Genomic DNA, 18,372 nt, shown 5'->3' on the forward strand with positions numbered 1-18,372 from the left:
ATAATGAAAACATTAACTCTATCACATAACATCCAAGATTATACAGTGACCAAGGAAAATTGTGTACAAACAGCACTGGGTGTGAGATGGGAATACACCCAAAACGAAACATCAGTTCACCACAGTACACACTCCTAGAGGCCCTAACATAGAGTTAGCATTTTCAGTTACTGGCATGTTTTTTGGGAGATGAGAGAAAACCGGAGACCCTGGAACACAATAACCCAAACATACAATCAAATAGGGAACCTTAAAGCTGTGAAGCAAAAACTCTCTGCAGCATTATTTTAAAGTATTTGCATTTGCTTGGCGTCTTCTCAAGCGACTTCACTCACCCAGGAAATTCAAAAATAAGCTAACAAAATTTTGGCTTCTTTTTCTAAATTTCTAATAAAGTACTTATTCAGGGAACAGCCTAACATATGGGTGAGTCCTATCATATATAGGTGTATATTATATATACATATTTTTTAAATACAGAGTCTGGGTTCTGCCCTTTCTGAGATTTGCCTCTGACCACAGATTTTATTGCCAGTTGAAAGAATTGAAAGAGAATCATCACAAAAGTGCTCTGACAAAAAACACTCACCGCACTTTTAATTTGGGAAGCATCAAAAATACACCAGCTGCATTTTAAACCTTTGTCATAGCAACCTGTCACTTGATTTGTCTCATAAAACCCTTTTTTCCTCAGCTAGTCAAACTGCTTGACAGTAAGAATATGAAACAGGTAAAGAAAAAAAAAGAAAAGACGAGGCTAGGATTTATTCTTAGCACATCTCAGCCTGTCTTACACACAGAGAAATGTTCAGAGATATATATCATATGCAGTCTATCCATGTCTAGAGCTATCTCTAACTCATCTCTGTCCATGTGAATCGAGAAAGACAGAGACGTCATGACATCCCTTCACCGTCCTGTGTCCACTGTCTGCAGTATAACCTCCTTTCCACCCTGACTGCACAAATCTCAGTTCTTTCCCACTGAAATACTGCATAAGGTAATGTTAATCTGAGCACAGCAGACCACCTGTGGACCACCTGAGGAAAGGATTTAGTAAAGAAATGGTGTGGTAGGGCCCAACACAAAGCGGATGTACTTCTACCAACCTAAAGTGGAATATTTACCAATCACAACAAGTCCATTCTGTTTCATTCTTAATCTTCATTTAACCCTTGCATGATGTTCGGGTCTGTGGGACCCATATCCATAAACATCAATAGTTTTAAAAAACTTTGCTTCCTTGTAAATTTGTTGATTTTTTTCCCACTCATAACTTGATTAAATTTGATTTTCTTTTTTTATTGCATTTTATTAAAAAACAACAAAAAAACAAGTAGCACTTTAATTAAAAAATGTGATGTAATAAAGGTAAAGGGCAAATATTAACCATATATGCTGTTTATATTGCTTGTAATTGGGATGAAGTAAACATCTGTAGAGTATTTTAACATAAAATTTTTGATTGTGTTGAATTAAAAACCCAAAAATGCAGCAGGTCCAACAGACCAACGAACACTGGCTGAGTAACAAAAATACAAGGGTTAAAAACAATATAAAAAAAAAAACGCGCTAGCTTAGTGGTTACGGCATTGGACTACTACATGCAAACTATATGTGCACAAAGACCAGATGTGGGAATCATGCTACAGAAAGAGAAAATAGAGGAAAGATATTCTTGAAAGATTAGAAGATGTCTGGCAATGAGCAGAATAAAGGGCATTTTACCTCAGGCCATGGAGAGTGTCGCGTGCGTGTGTGACAGAGAGGGAGGTATTGAAATGTGTGGCTTTTAGAGCTCATACAGGAGGAAGATCAGGCTATCAATCATTTAACACTAGGACAGGAGAGAAATGTACATGTCCTCAAATGTTGCTTGTGGCAGTGACCTGCTATCCAGTCAGAAGCACACATGAGACTGAATATCATATCAAACATACTCCACTATTACCACATTCATCCATCACAGTGTTGACAAATGAGATGTAGGTAACCCTTTACATCTGATACATCTGAGTTAGAAAATAGCTATTCCTGTCTTTTCTGTGTCATAATTCTTATTGCAAAATTATAATGCACATAGACGAGGGAACACGTCACAAGATGTGAGCTGAAATGGTTCTGAAGAGAAAATTCACCTTTTTTCACTTGCAGTCAAGCTAAGATAATATACACTGTTATGAGCTGATTTATTAGATGGTGACTTATTAGTTCAGGTAATCATGAGTTATCAGCTGATCTCCATCTTCAGACATGGCCTGGAAATGCTCCATGCTCTGTGATACAGAAAGTAAAAATGCAAACACAACTCTCTGATTTATATGGTGCCAATGTTTAAAATGATATTCTGTTATTCGTATCTGTTAAATATATCTAGCTTTCCCTCTCAACTAGACTGTATAAAATAGATAAATGGCTTGTTTTATTTTCAGCTCAGGTTGTTGCTTAATATAGGCAAGTCAAATGCAGTAGTAAAAATAAATGTATAAAAGTATTTGTAAAGATTCAAGTAAAGTAAAAAATACTGGAGATAATAATAAATTACTGGGAAAGGAATACCCCTTGTAATATTGCTCATTTATCCTCTCAACGTTAAAATAATCAAATATTATTGTTCTTAGAAAAGAGAAGAAAGATCTAAAGCTTCTTATTGGTTAAACAGAATGGCATCATGCCTTGACTTAGAAAAGATGACTTATATTATTGAAAAAAAAACCCCACATATATAAGAATGGTTTATGACTTTTTTTTTAAATCTTTATGGAAACCCTTATAGACTTGAGACGTACCGGAAGAATTAAATGTGGAACGTTAATATTAACGTGTATTTGTACAGGGAGATATAAGAGTTTTGATGCTTAGAAAGAAAAATATACAATTTTATTTATGTATTTATTTGGTTGAATGGTTGGTTGGTTGGTTGACTGGTAGGTTGTAATGAAAAAAAAATACTGTTTACTCTGTATGGTCTTCTTAATGTTTGACAAATAAAATACTGTTACAAAAAAAGAATCCAGTGAAATAACGAAATGGCAGTCCATGGTCACTTCTGTTTTTTTTTTACTATTTCACAGAAATACTGACTGTTCTGCTTATTTGTTCATCAGAGAACATTCTAGTAGATTGTCCATCAATGTGGAACATAGTAGAACACTTCCTAAGTCAGATTTAGAATAGTTATTTGTTGCTTAAATTTGACAGGTTTCCAGTACCGAGCTTAGTTTACTGTGCTTTCGTGCTCCAGTGAATTCTGCTGCCCCGGAGTGGCACAAAACAACATGTATTCTCTAATAAACCCTAACCTTTTATAATTATTTCAAATGCCTGTCGAGATAAACAAATTACATAATGAATTTTAAACCACTCAGGTGTAATCAACTCGATTTGTCAAGACATATTACTCAATACACTTTCTCTAGATTTAATTTCTTACCGATGTGTCTTCTTCATGACTGTCGCTGGTGTCCTCACTCTTGTGATGGCTGTCTGAGGAGCGCGAGTTTCTCTTGTGACTGGCGTCAGTCCCCTCTGCTTGCCTCTCTCCATCTACAGTAAACATGATACAAGAAGAACAAACTTTTTTGAAAGCAGTTACAATTTTAATATGACAGCTATTTTATATATGACACCACTGTATATTACAGTGACAGTAAACAGCCTTAAAACTAGGGACAGAAATGTTTCATCTCATTTAATGTCATTTATTTAAGTCTGAAAATCTGCACTGAGGGCAAACTCATCAGTTTTACCAGTATAACAGACAGTGGTATAAATCTGAAGATTGGTTATGAATATTATTACACATTAAATGTCAGCATAAATATATCAAGTATAACATTTATACAACAAAGCTCATGGGGAATACTTTAATATAGCAAACTGTAACAATGTCCAATAAGGGATCCAAAGGCATAAAGCATGTTTCTCAGAATAAGAATATAGCAGCAAATCTTAATATTTGCTGAAATGTTTATTATACACTATCCATGTCCTAAATTTGGATAATGTTATACACATATATTAGCAACATAAAATAAAATGAAATATTATCCATATGAACTGAGCCGATGCTATGGGATACTTGGCTACAGTGCAGTCTGGACAGAACTGATGTAACATCCATGAACAGATAGAGCCTGGACTCTGTCATGAATGCTACCCTTTTTAATTCCTGCTGACGTCCCATTTTATATAATATAAAATAAATTTCATTAAAGAAAAAAAAACCCGGCATCCTGTTGTTTTCCATCCGGTCTTAGCCTGAAAGTGAAAATCATTTATGAAACATGGCTCTAAATTAAGCAGACCTTACGGGAACTGGGCGTTCCTTCACCTGAGTGTTACAGGCTCTGGGCCACTGACCCACTCCAGATGGATTATAGGATTTGCCGGTATAGTCTTCCATTAGACATCAGACCAAAAGCTCATAGGGAACTTGGCACAAAGAAAAGGACAGAGCAACCTCCAGAGAGAAGCATTAACCTCAGCGGAAGGATGACGTAATTTTAGTATAAAAACTCAAACCAGAAAATGAAACAGATAAGAATTTACAAAAGAATGAAAAGCATGAGGTTATTTTCATTTGAAAGTACCTCTGGAGGTGTAATTAAAATTTAAAACTTTAAAACTTTTAATATTAAACAAACAAGGGGCAAGAAGGGGCTTTTTTGACCCTCCTGATTAATGCAGTGGTCTATGAACATGCAAAATTTGCTAATGAACAACTGTAACACCACCTCCTGAAAGCCAAACCCACCCCACTACACTCACTATGCATTCACCAGCCAATTTATTAGGAACATCTCTACGCGTGTTCATTCATGTGATTATGCACTTCGCTAATCATGTGGCAGTAGCACAATGCATAAGATCATGCAGCTACAGCTCATGAGCAGCACACTAAATCCTAAGGCAGATAAGCAACCACAGCAAAAGACCACATTAGATTCCACTCCTGTCAGCCAAGAACAGGTATCTGAGACTAAAAAGGACAAAGGATCACCTCCACGGCTGGGGGTTTGCATATTCACCCGGTGCACCAAGGGTTTCCTCCAGATACTCTGGTTTCCTCCCCAGTCCAAAGATATGTGTTGTAAGCTGAGTGGCATCTCTGAATGAGTGCGAGTGTGCGACTGTGCCCCCCTCCTTGTGTCACGAGTCAGCTGGGAGAGTCTCCAGGCTCCCCATGACCCTGTGTAGGATAAGTGCTACAGAGAATGGCTGGATGGGTGGATAGATGGATGAGATACCATTCCCCCCACACGGTTTTATACAGAACCACCAAGTCTGTTTAAATGAAAAATGACCTCATTTCAAACACATTTAAATTATCAGAAATATTTATAGTTCGCCAAAAACTGAATTCATAACTAACATTAAACATTAAAAATAAATCAAAATAAGTGCACAAAGTCAAGCTCTCCAGATATCATAAGACTCTTTTTAACAAACACTACTACTGGGAATAGCTTAATGACTCTCCCTTTTTCACTCCACAGACACACATAGACACGCAACAGGCAACTGAAAGCAGCTAACACAGTAGAGGAAAAAAAAAAATCAATATATGGGTCTGCCTAGAGAAAAACCAGCCATTAAAACATAATGATACGTTATGGTTTTCTGGATAAGTGTATAAAATGCAGGCTGAGTGAGTTTATGAGCATATACCCTCATCCAGGCAGGGAGACACTCCTAAAGCTGCTGCAAGACACCAAAGCCCATCCAGTACAGACCTCCAACATACCTTTCATCTCAGTCAATAGCATGATAAAGCTTGTATCATCCAAGACCAGATGAAATTAAAGCCTTACATGAAAAGTCTCCTGTGTGATTTTAAGATCCGCTCTGAGATTCAGAACTTATCAATTTTGTATGGTATTCAAAATACAATACGTAGAAAACAAATATGTCATGTGATACAGCCGGATGAGACACGGTTATGTTCAGCTGTCTTGATTTACCTTCATACAACCTTTAACAGGATCGTTGCCTTCCAGTCAGAAACCAGCTAGCTACTGTAGAAACCACACTCAGGGATTAAAGTCTGTACCACAGTGACTAAAGTCCGTGATTTTAATCCGATTTTAAACAGCAAGCACCGCCACTCAATCCACTCGTTTCTTTGTGTAGGTTGATTCCTCTTCAGCAGACCAGAGTTCTTTTAAACTTTTAACAAAGATGGCAGAATCCAGCAGATGATCAGGCTACATTTAAAAATAAGCACATTAATTGTCTCCTAGCAAACAAAAAATAACTGTTTTGTTCACAGTTTGACAGTCGTTCTGTGCTTAAATTTGATTATCTAATGAGGCATGTCCTCACACAAATGAGCCACACAGTCATGGTCCAGCTCAACGGATCAAGACCCTTACTGCGTCAAAGTAAATTACTCTCTCAAAATAAAAATCTGGTCATAGGGACAGAAGAGAGTAAACTAAATATTGCAGAACTAGTCTTTGAATGAAACCTGATTTTTAACTGAGGCAAAAAAAATAAAATAAAAAGTGCATATATCAATAAAACAGCATTATTTTATTAACTTTCACCTAATGTTCATGTTAGCTCATGTTAGATTTCACAAACAGATTAATAACACACAATAACTAAAATATCATCCGGTTATCTAGCATTAGCTAAGTTACACTATTTAGCTGAAAGTGTGCAGTTGCCTGACCATCAGAATAATTTGCGCATGTTGAACATCCTATTCCAGATTTATTCTCCTCTTTCCTGTTATTATAACTCCCATTCTTCTGTGAAGGCTTTCCACTAGATTTTGAAGCATAGCTGTGAGGATTTGATTCTTCGGAGCATTGCACAAGAGCATTAGCGAGGTTTTGGGAAGACCTCACATGTAGGTGTGGTGGTCATTTGTAGAAATACCTTTGGCCATGTAGTGTAGTTTGTGAAGCTAATGTAAACCAAATAAGTAGATAACAGACTTTAATTGCTAGCTAACTTAAAGTAAACAACTTGCTGTTTATTCAGCACTCATTTGTTTTCAGATATCCCTGCATTCATGCATACTTTCACCCATCCAATCATTATTATGAGACCCAGCTAGTCTTCATCTGGACATTAAAGCTGCTAAATTGCTAATTAGCATTAGCTAGAACGCTAGCCAACTTATTCACTGAACAGAAGTCAAGTCATTTTTAAAACTCTGCTAATTCAGAATCCAAGGTCTGGTAATCAGAAAAAGCTTGCGAGCTACAGTGAATAAACAGATGTCCCATGCACAGCATGCCAAAAGATATGCCATATGATGCAGAAGAAAAAATGTCTCCTGAGGTAACTTTTGGTTCAAATTCTGCCCAAGGGAGACAAACACCTTTGAAGGATGATCCTTGACCAGCAGATGCTTTCAGAATAAAACACAGCTACTATAAATGTCATCAATTCCTTCTTTGAATCCTGGGTCGAGTCTAATGATATATATGATAAATAATGACGTGTAGAATGTCATGAGTACATGTGCGTTAGACAGTTGCTGCAACAGCAGACTGGATTAAATAAGAACGGTACAGGAGGATGTCTTCTCTATGAACTTTTAGCATTTACACAGCTCAACTCCACTTAAATATGTATGAGCCACAGAGTGCATGTGAAAGTGCTTTCATTTTAACATGAGACACGTTAAAGGTTTGTACTATATACGCTTGCTTCTCTCACAGCACCTGTAAAGGCTGGAAGTTAATAGCTGGCCTCATAACTTCAACACACACTCACACACACACACTAGGAGATGCCTTCTGTTTGCAACTGTGTGTCATCAAACCACACAAAAAATGCTTAGCATGAACAACCCCGAATCGAGCAGGAAGGCAAGAAGAAAGCAAAAGCCTTATCGTTTCCTCAGGAACATACTTCACTAAATCATAGTGCCAGCTTCTGTGCCGGTTTGATAACTATTGTCAGATGTTGGCAGTTAGTGGGCAAATCGGATAAATAATAAAAGCCTGAAGCTGCAAGTGTTGTCACATAATCTTTAGCAGAGCTTGTAGTCAAGTGCCACACGAGGATGTGCTTTTCGATTGTATGGGGCACTGATGGAGTGTTTGTAAAGCTGATGATTTTCCTGGCACACTTCTGTCCGGATTGTGGATGGGCAGAGAGGCAGCATGGGAGACAGAAAGCGTGAGTGGAGGAAGCAGACAATGTGGGTGTGGTGAATGACCACAATGAGGCTCTCACTGAGATCAGCTGTTACAGGCTTAATGAAATAATTAAGATGCAGTCAGGAGGTTAATGAGAGCCAATCAACAATTTCACCCCTGAAGAGAGTGACGGGGAGAAAGGGAGAGGCGGGGTTAGTGTGAGTGTGCCCACATGAAGCCAAGGCAGCGATTTGAACAAGGATTTCTGATGCTCTATAAAACATTAAAGAAAGTGATTTTTTCTTGTCTTTTTGTCTAAAGAACCTACAAATGATAATATACAAAGCTACAACATCATATACTGCTAGCAGTAAATATGCAGAGCCCGAACTCACAAAAAGCTTTTGCTAAGCACTGAAACTTGATGACATTTAATGCACAGAGCTGCAGGTTGTCAGTGCAGAAATGTACCATGAAAAGGTGCGATGTGCCCTTCCATCATGCAGCTGATTTCACTTCAGCTACCAAAACCTTATAGGATGCATTTCAGACAAGACAGATCATTTCCTCAATATAATTTATTGGACACAATATAAAAAGCGGTAATCTTAGCTCAGTGGTGAAAATGTTGGACCACTGCTGGGCCCTTGAGCAAGGCCCTTAACCCTTGATAAATGCAAGTTGTTCTTTATAAGGGTGTCTGCCAAATACCATAAATCAGAATGTACAGAAAAGTTCCATCCATCACCATTTAAGAGCTTCCTTTCTCTTCCGAAGTAGTAGAGTACAGCAAAGTAAAACAATTTTAAAAACTCACAGAACGTCTTATATTTTAAGAAAGTAGACAACGACAATTTCTAGCCACTGTGTAATTCATTTATTTGTCCTTTTTGCTTAATCTCATATAAATTTAGATTCAAAATTTTAATTTTAGTATTTAGTTGAGGTATTAATGAGCCTATAATTTTATGCTGACACAGAGGGAGTGAAAGGTATCAGCAGATGAGATACACTTCCAATGGCATTATCATGAATATGAAAGGGAAAGTTGGCACTTTCTTAAACAAAAAAAAAAATATTTCCAAGTAGGCATTATTCTTATTCTTCTATACAAACATGCACAATATATGTAGGTTAATTTTTGATTTTTTAGGTGACCCTATATCTGTCTTTAACTCATCTTTTTATTGTAGCCTTTACAAAGCACCGGCCCTACTGTAGGTCTCACATGGTGTCCAGTTATCAACATGCACTAATAAAAGGAATATGTGTTCAGTCAGATTTCAGAAAGAAAAAAAATTCAACAAAACATGATTTAATTGCTTATATTAAACTTCATTTAAACCAATTTCTAATGACTAGATTGAATGATATGGAGTGAGAGTCATCAATTTATGCAATATTAATGTAAACCAGTTACAAATCTCATGAGGATGTTGGCTCCAGCTGGAAATAATTGTGGAATGGTTTAGTGGTAATGTGTCTCTTGTGGGTCTTGTGGGTTTGATTCTCAGCTCAGGTGTGAACTTGCTGTTAGATTGTATTCAGGACTTTAAAAATACCTGATCCAATCCAATGTTGGATGAATGGAAACAAATTGTGTTTACGTTACTCGGTTTAGATACGTGAAACAGATGTATGCATTTGAAGGAAGTGAATTCAACAAGGTTTATTCCACATGTGCTCATTACATCATGTATGTCATAACGTTTGTTGTAGAACCTGCACTACGTGTACTAAACATGGGATCTCACAATCTGCCTTTAATAAAAGTATATAAGGGAAAATTCATTCTAGTGATTATTTGTTGTGTAGTAATGCTTCAATGTTTACAAAAAACAACTTCCACGCTGTGTTCTCGCATGCTTTTCATGGCCAGGATCAGACTGACTGCATTGCAGCACTGTACACAGATAAGCGATGATTTTTTTGTACCACTGGTCTCCAAACACTGTGCTAAACTCGTGTCTGTGCAGCCCTGCAGTTTTTCCCAGCCGTGGATAACACAACGCAATGGTGAGTGAGCGCCCAACAGCTCTTTTATGTCCTGTAATCTGGGTCAGAGGCAGTGGGCCAGGAGTCTGATCTCTCTCTCTCTCTCTCTCTCTCTCACTCACACACACACACACATACATCTTGCATCATTAGCACAGCCTAATATGCCAAACACTCAACACCTATTTATCCACTCTCGCATTCTTTCTCTCTTTCTCTCCATATTTTTTCCAACACACTGTCCACACATGATAATAATGGTAAAGTCATTTTAAAAGTCATATTAAAAGTGCAATCCAGGAAACAGTTGAGACAGTAATTGCATTGCCCTGTATGCTACAATGCTATCCGTCTATAAACAGCATTATTTTATATTTCGTTTATCAACAAGCTGAAAACAACAGTGTAGTAGCTATGCAAATCTGCATGGCTTCAGCTCTGACCTTTTGCATTAGCAGATTAATTTAATGGAATCCTCTAATCAGATCAAGCTGAAGAGTTCAATAGAGGAGCGATTAACTGCCTCTGGATACTTTCACTCAGATACATGAATAAGCAAGCAAGTTGTGTGCTTTGCCAAATGGAGAGAGGCAAAGATGCAGGTGGACTGGGTGAATGAGATTGAAAAAGTGTGTGTGTGTGTGTGTGTGTGTGTGTAAGGAGTAAAGTGGCAACATTCATGCTGATATGTTTGTAATTACTTTGACCGTAAATGAGAATAAAGGAAGGAGAAGCAGAGAGAAACATTTCACTGTGCTGCACTGAAACATCTCATCAGCTCCTGCTCATATCATATCATCTCCCTTCATTACAACTGACTTTTGTCCTCCCTTTTCTTCACTCATCCTCCCTCCCTTGCTCTTTCCTATGACAGAGACGTGATGACCTCACACCTCGCCAGCCTCCTGGACAGCGATGGCAACCTGTTACCCAGGCAACTGAGCCAGCGAAAGAAAAACAGTTCCATCACAGCCAATAAATGCCAGCACCAGAAGTCAGCCTCTCATACACACACGCTTGTCTTGCTAGCCTTGTAAGGACCTTCCACTGACAAAATGATTAATGCAGCTAAACTAAACTCTAACCTTAACCTCAGGAACTAACAAGCTAAACTTGAAGCTAGTTGCACTGATGAGGTTGCCTTCACCACCAAAGAGTCTACATCTTCTTATATACAAATATACTGTGTATATCCTATCATCTCATCTCCCTTGATGATATATATATATATATATATATATATATATATATATATATATATATATATATATATACTTTATCCAGGAAAGAATCTAATAAAGAAAAATAACCTTTGACCTTGCTGTGACCTTGACTCTGTTTGGAACAGTTCCAAGATATAATCAGTTTGTCTGCTGGATCATATAAACTCTACAAGCTGTCATTTTTGAGTTATTGCTTTAAGAACAATCGACAGACAATCGACCACCAACAAGTGCTGGTTGCAGTTTAAGAAACATTTTCATTAAAAAAAAAAAAAAAAAACTCTGTCTTTTCATTCTTTTTTTATTAATCATAGTTATGGATTTATTTTTTGTTTTAAATCCATCTTCCTCATGAAGTCTAGCCAACCCTAACTTTGACATATTTCTATTATTGAGATGACATTCGGTCCCCACTATAAGATGAAAACATGCATCCCCCACACACACACACGCACACGCACACACACACACACACACGCACATGGGTTGGCAAATAAGAAATGCAATTCAATTTGATTTACCTAAGCGATGCCTTCAAATATTAATGTGTCTCCAATCTGTTACATACAGAGACACATAGATATAAATATAGAGGTGGTCATATCAAATAGTCATAAAGAGCAGGAAAATATGTATCATTCATTATACCGTCTGTTTATTTATTTATTTATTTAATCATTCATTTGTCCACAGTAATGCTCTTTGTCGCTGATATTTAGCTTTTTTTCAGACATGAACGCATTTGCTGATTTTTGTAGACAAGCCACTTCACTAACTAAGCTCTGACTTTTCACTCACTGACTGATGAGGCAGCATAGACAGTAAAGTCTCAATGCAGTTGCCTTCCATCAAACCTTTAGCTACATTTAATATTTATTACACTGCCTAAGATCTAAGTAATATTCTATCTTCCACTTAACTTCAATTTATTCATTTATTCATCAGATCCTGGTCAGGGTCATGGTGGAGCTTATCCCAGGAAAACTGGCTGTGGGACGTCTTGATACACCCTGGATGTGACACCAGCCCATTACAGGTCACTATGCACACACACATTCACACACTTACGCAAATGTACTGTAGCCAGTCCACCTACTGGCAGTAACCCAAGCTCAGCATCACACCTGAAACCCTGGAGCTGTGCAATTCAATACAATTTCATTTATATAGCACTGGTAACAGTAGACATTCTCACAAAGCTGCATTACGGACACCTGTGTGTAGATTTAGATAAGAAATGCCTAATGAGCAGGACACAGGGGTCTATGGCAAAGAAAAATATAGCAGAGGCAGCATTAGGAAGAAGCAATAACGGGGTATACATCTGGGTATAATTCTTCAGTGAGGAACATTTAGATAAGTAAACAGAAATAAAAATATCAGAGAAGATATGGGTTTCTTTTAAGCCAGTTTCCAACAACAGGTAAATGTTTTTATTTTGAGTGTAATAAAACGTAATGTAAATATAAATATTCAAATATTAAAAAATTTTATATAATATAATGAGTTTAGCAGTGAGGTTTGTCCGACAGCTCTATCTCAGACACACACACAAAAGCATGAATACATCAGTTAGACACACGAGGATAGGGTGTCTCTGGTGAATGTGGGCTAGTGAATATAACGTCCGTCTGACACACACACACACACACACACACACACACACACACACTCACTCACACTGTTAGAGCTCCAGAGTTTGCAGATGAATGTGTGGTTTGTTCGAGGAGAGGACGCGTCAGCCGACTCCTAACCAAGTGAATAAAGTCAAAGCTTAGCGCTCCATACAAAGAGCCCTATTTTTCCTCCAGACTTCAACACACACAGCTCTCAGTGAATACCGACTAAACCCCTGCCCGTCCCCCTTCGGTGTCACACACCGGCCACAAACACACACACACGCACATGCTCAAAATGTGCATACACCTTCAATTCGTCAGACTCCTTAAATAGGGAGTTCCTATATATTCCTAGTTAAATATAAATATATGCGGCATATAGAAGTAAAATCAAAGCAAAATGCGTTTACATTTATTTGCATATTAATAACTGGGAAAATTATGTAAAGAGCAGAGAAGAAAAGAAAAGAAAAAGTCCAGTGTAGAAGAAACCTAAGAGTTGAATGTTTAATGAGAGGAAAGCAAAAGTGGATGAATGAGAGAGAGAGAGAGAGAGAGAGAGAGAGAGAGAGAGAGAGAGAGAGAGAGATAAGAGACAGAAACTGAGAAAGTGAGAGATGATGAGAATGAGAATTGGGCGAGAGCATGAAAGAGAGAAAGATATAAAGCAAAAGCGATACTGGGAATATTCTTATCGTCACTAGATAGTAACTGTTGCCATTAAAGAAATGAAAGAAAGCTGTAAGTGCATTCAGGTCCTACGTCAGACATACAATATTTAAGCCACAGAAGGACAAATCAAATAATTCACATAGAATTGGAAATAAAGCTTACACAGCTTCTTGTGTGTGCTTTTCCAGTATTTCTTTACAGATTTCACATCCATAAAAAATAACCTATATGATTTTACAGAACAGAAATTTCTAGAATAAAGCTGGAATAATACTTTTTATACAACTCTTTTCAAAAAGCCATTCAGGCTTCTGAGTGGTGCAGCTGTCTAAGGTTTCTTCCAACCATTGAGAAAGTGATGCCAGTGATGTCACCATTGCCAGGAATAAAAAAAGACAGTCATTATTGTGGCACTGGCCATTCATGTTCTCAGAACAGTGTAGTTAACACTCTTCTCCAAGTGTCTTCAGCTTTCCTTTCAAAAGCTGCGTTGGACGGCTCCGTGCACCCCAGAGGAAGCATGTGTTAGCCATCAACAACTAAATTAGGAGAAAATTAAAGACGACGCACTCAGAAGCAGCAGGGGAAAAAAGCTGATATCATATCAGAAGCATGACACATGACACCCAGCCAGCCGCCTCGTCCTTTTTCCTTTCCCTTTTTTTATTACTGCACCAGCAATTAGTGCTTGATTGTAAGAAATGTCTGGAGTCGACATACGGCCTCTATCTTTCCCTTTTCCCTGATTACAATCATTTCACAGTAATGATCATGTTCCTCATCTCATCCAATCAGATGTGGGTATGCATGTGGTCGCACGCTGGGGAAGGGGGCTGGGGACAGCCTTTGTCCTTGCATGTGGGATGAAACAAAATCTTGCGATAAAAGACGGAAAAAAATTTGGTCCACTTTTAGAGGAAATGGGAATGAATTATGTGACGCTATACAAAGTGGAGAAAAAAACATTTCTTCAGAGAAAAATGATAAATAGTATTTGAAAGTGTGCAGAAATTTCATGGATATGAAATTTGTTTGTGATTTTATTAAACAGATGGAAGTTAAATATCATGCAGTCAAAACATTTTTAACGAAATTATTATATCATGCATTTGCTTAGTAATTTCGTCGTTTTAATGATTACTTCTTCATTGTCATTCTGTCAAAGGACACGGGTGTATGCACACACACTCAGATACAGATGTACTTGCATTCACACCAACACTAAAATCCATTAAAAACCCACACGCACTTTTTCTCACCAACACACACCATGTACTTCCCAAATCGATTGTGCTTTTGCATACAGCTTAAGCCCACAATAAAACTAATAATGCCTTTGAAATCACCTCCACACATTTATGCATGCATAAACACATGAAGGCTGCAGCTGAATTAATGCATGTCACTGGAAGCCCAATGGAGCCCGGAGCAGAAAGATGTGGCAACGAGAAAGCAGCATTCGGCTGACAACGACAACAACAGCAAAAGAAAACTAGACAGAGTGAATCAACGTATTAACCCACACCCCTCACAATTCTCCTCATGTTCTGTGTCCCAACACTCATCCCATCAAGTGCAAAAGCTGTAACGGCCTCACGCACGCTTCAAGACACAAAAAAATATCTATCTGTCACTACTAGAAACAATCAGCAGCTCCATAGATCTCTCTCTCTCTCTCTCTGTGATAAAAAACTTCACTGACTCTTCAAGACTCTTTTTAAATTCTAAACACTAGGGAATATGGAAGATGAGAACAAAATAAAGGAAGATAGGATCATAAGAGGATCTGTACATTCGGTCTCTAATTTGTGGGGTGTACTGTATTAGCTCAAGTCTGTCTGATTACCGGTCTAACCTCAAGCACAACCTGTGAAAAAAAAATTATAGTTTCAGTCCAGCCAGAATTTACTGAGTTTACTGTTCTGCCAGACCTGTGTTAACACTGCCACACTGAAATCAGGAAGGAGGTGCCTCAATCATTTTACAAAAGCAGGAAACAATCAATTACGACGTAACAGCACATTTATTCATATTCACAAAGCTTTCATGTAATCACCCAGCAATGACTACATGATAGGGTTTTTACTGCAAACATACCATCTAACTATTACTGTAACAGCATGCTGTTTTCTGAAAGCTGACGCTAAATAAATGTCTTTAAGGAAAAAAAAAAAAAACACAATGAATGTTTAGCAAATCTACTCCCTACTGTTACAATGTATTCTGTTTATTTATTCTAGCCAATTCTTCCTTCCCAAAAGATATTATGCTGCTTTTGGCATCACTGATGAAAATAATTAACTGAAAAATAGAGACTAGCTTATCCTTGGCCAACCACATTCCAGCCAAACTAAATGAGGATGAGCAGCTGTTCATTCGTTTGTGATGACTCATGATTTGCTCCATCATCTACACATGGCACAAATTTACTCTTCACCCACCTACTCACCATCAACACCTCCACATTCACCAGATTCTTTTAGCCTGTGCTAAGACTGTGTATAAGGCCATGCAACTATAACGCACAGTCCTGCTTCTGCTGGCTGGCTGGCAGGCTGGATGGTTGGATGGATGGTTGGATGAATTTTTGGATGGACATAGACTGAGGGAACATCGGACAGACACAGACTGATGGACAGACAGATGGACGGACAGATGGATGGATGAACAAATGGATGGATGAATGGATGGACTGATGTATGGATAGGATGATGGACAGACATAGATGTACAGATTGATCGATGGATAGATGCATGAATGGATGGTCAAATGGACATACTGACTTATAAATAGATGGATGGTTGTATAGATATAGAATGAATGAATGATGGAATTACAGACTGATGGATAGATGAATGGATGGACATACAGATAGATAGATAGATAGATAGATAGATAGATAGATAGATAGATAGATAGATAGATAGATAGATAGATAGATAGATAGATAGATAGATAGATAGATAGATAGATAGATAGATAGATAGATAGATAGATAGAGTGACAGATCTGAGATGCTACTGTTTCATCAAAAGCAGGAAGGCAGAAAGCGAGACAAATTTCTGCAGTTGCAACAGTCCAGAATTAAAATGTGCACAGATGGAGAGAGTGAGAAACAAGAGGAAGTGAGAGAGAAAATTCCTGGCAATGGTCACAGATAGGGACAGAATGAATCGCAATATGTTCACTCTATATTCATACATGGAAATGTGTTACGGAAGGAAAGACACAAAAACAACAAAGAGGACGGCTCCTGGAGGCTTGCTGTTGGTGTTTACATGGATTGGACAGAAGATGTCTCTGTGCATCAGGCGTGTTTATTGCGCACACTGTCACAGAACACTGAAGTGTGAAACACTGAGTTCTGTTTGGGCCACATTTAAGGTCAAGTCATCAAATTAGTCATCTTATTTTCGTGCTGTAGATGCTTGAATATGTTATTTGAGATACAATGAGGTCATCATATTATCTGCTGAACACCATCCAAATCTAAATCGAGGCAAAAAATTATGTTTCAGGTATAAAAAACATGATACCTGCCTGCCTACCAGTGTAAACAGAATCCTCTGTAATATGTTTGTGTGAATGTGAGGGAAAAAGGACTTGCTGGTTCATTTTGTCAGGCAAACAAGGTCACTAACCACTACGACATTACTTGCGACAGATGCTTGATCAGTTGTTTGTTCCTGAGTCCCATGTGTGTTTCAATCAAAAGAAGCTAAATTTTAATCCGTATGTCCTTTATCCAGTTTCCCCTTACTGAGACCTTGTGCAGAAACGCTGTGACCTGGGGACTCTACAGAATCACACGTTTCTATGGAGAAGCAGCTTTTACAGTGTAGGTGCTCTATCACAGCTTGAATAGGATTTATAGTGCTGATTAAAATCAGTGCTCTCAATGCCAGACAATAACGCTACAATATCGCTGGCTAGCAGGCCTGAATCAGGTTCAAGGAAGAGAAATAGATGAGACAGAATAGCCTGAGCCAATAAATTTATTGGTTACTACTATTCTATGATAATTCTGTCAAAATCGCCCCATTCGCTGTTTGTGTAATATGTATAGACGAACAGCAAAAGCCAGCAGCTCACTCTGCCAGGGGGAATTTGGCCACATACAAAAGGTTACCAAAGTCTAGACTCTCTGCCCCTAGAAAAACTGCATCTCATCGAAGCTGAAACTTCAAAAGTACCCCTGGCCTGATAGCCTTTGCACTTGTGATTAATAAAATATAAACCTCACCTAAAGTCACTAAGGCTGATGCTTTAAAAATATCATTTTTAGGACATAACTAATTCAGCAGAATGCTATCTGGCCTCTCCAACTGTGGTATAAAGAAGACTGTCATAGTGTAACTCTGACACACAGTCCTCCAACCCAGAGTTAGACTCCATTACATATTCTAGACAAGTTTTCTTATCCGCTCTTTTTGTTGTTGCTAATGGATGGGGTTAATGGAGTGGCTTTGAGGTGGGGAAAAGCATGTCATCTTTACAGGAAAAATGAGGTTCATCTTGCTTACACATCTTGATCTCTTCGTGTGCTTCCACGCCTCTCTGCTCTTGCCTCTCTTCCAAAAAAAAAAAAGAAAAAGAAAATGATGTATTCATCTCATTCTGTAATCTAGCAGTTAATGATGTTTCCCATTAAGCAACTGTTTCTTGTGACCTGACTTTTTTGTGATTGTTGAACATAAAGGAACTAAATGTTTCGACAACTATTTTCTTTGAATTCTAGACTATAAGGCATTACAGCAACATTGA

The 18,372-nt window shown here is 38.0% G+C and overlaps 1 protein-coding gene across 1 annotated transcript in view; it reads right to left on the reverse strand.

Annotated features, from left to right (window-relative positions):
• The window catches only part of b4galnt4a (beta-1,4-N-acetyl-galactosaminyl transferase 4a), a 125,001-nt gene that overhangs the window by 89,050 nt on the left and 17,579 nt on the right, over positions 1 to 18,372 (reverse strand). The window contains exon 2 of the mRNA XM_060887182.1: positions 3,434 to 3,546. Within this exon, the coding sequence (XP_060743165.1) occupies positions 3,434 to 3,546 (113 nt within the window). The remainder of the gene's footprint in view (positions 1 to 3,433; positions 3,547 to 18,372) is intronic.

Source organism: Tachysurus vachellii, chromosome 14 (assembly GCF_030014155.1).
Source record: "Tachysurus vachellii isolate PV-2020 chromosome 14, HZAU_Pvac_v1, whole genome shotgun sequence".
In the NCBI taxonomy this organism is placed as follows: domain Eukaryota; kingdom Metazoa; phylum Chordata; class Actinopteri; order Siluriformes; family Bagridae; genus Tachysurus; species Tachysurus vachellii.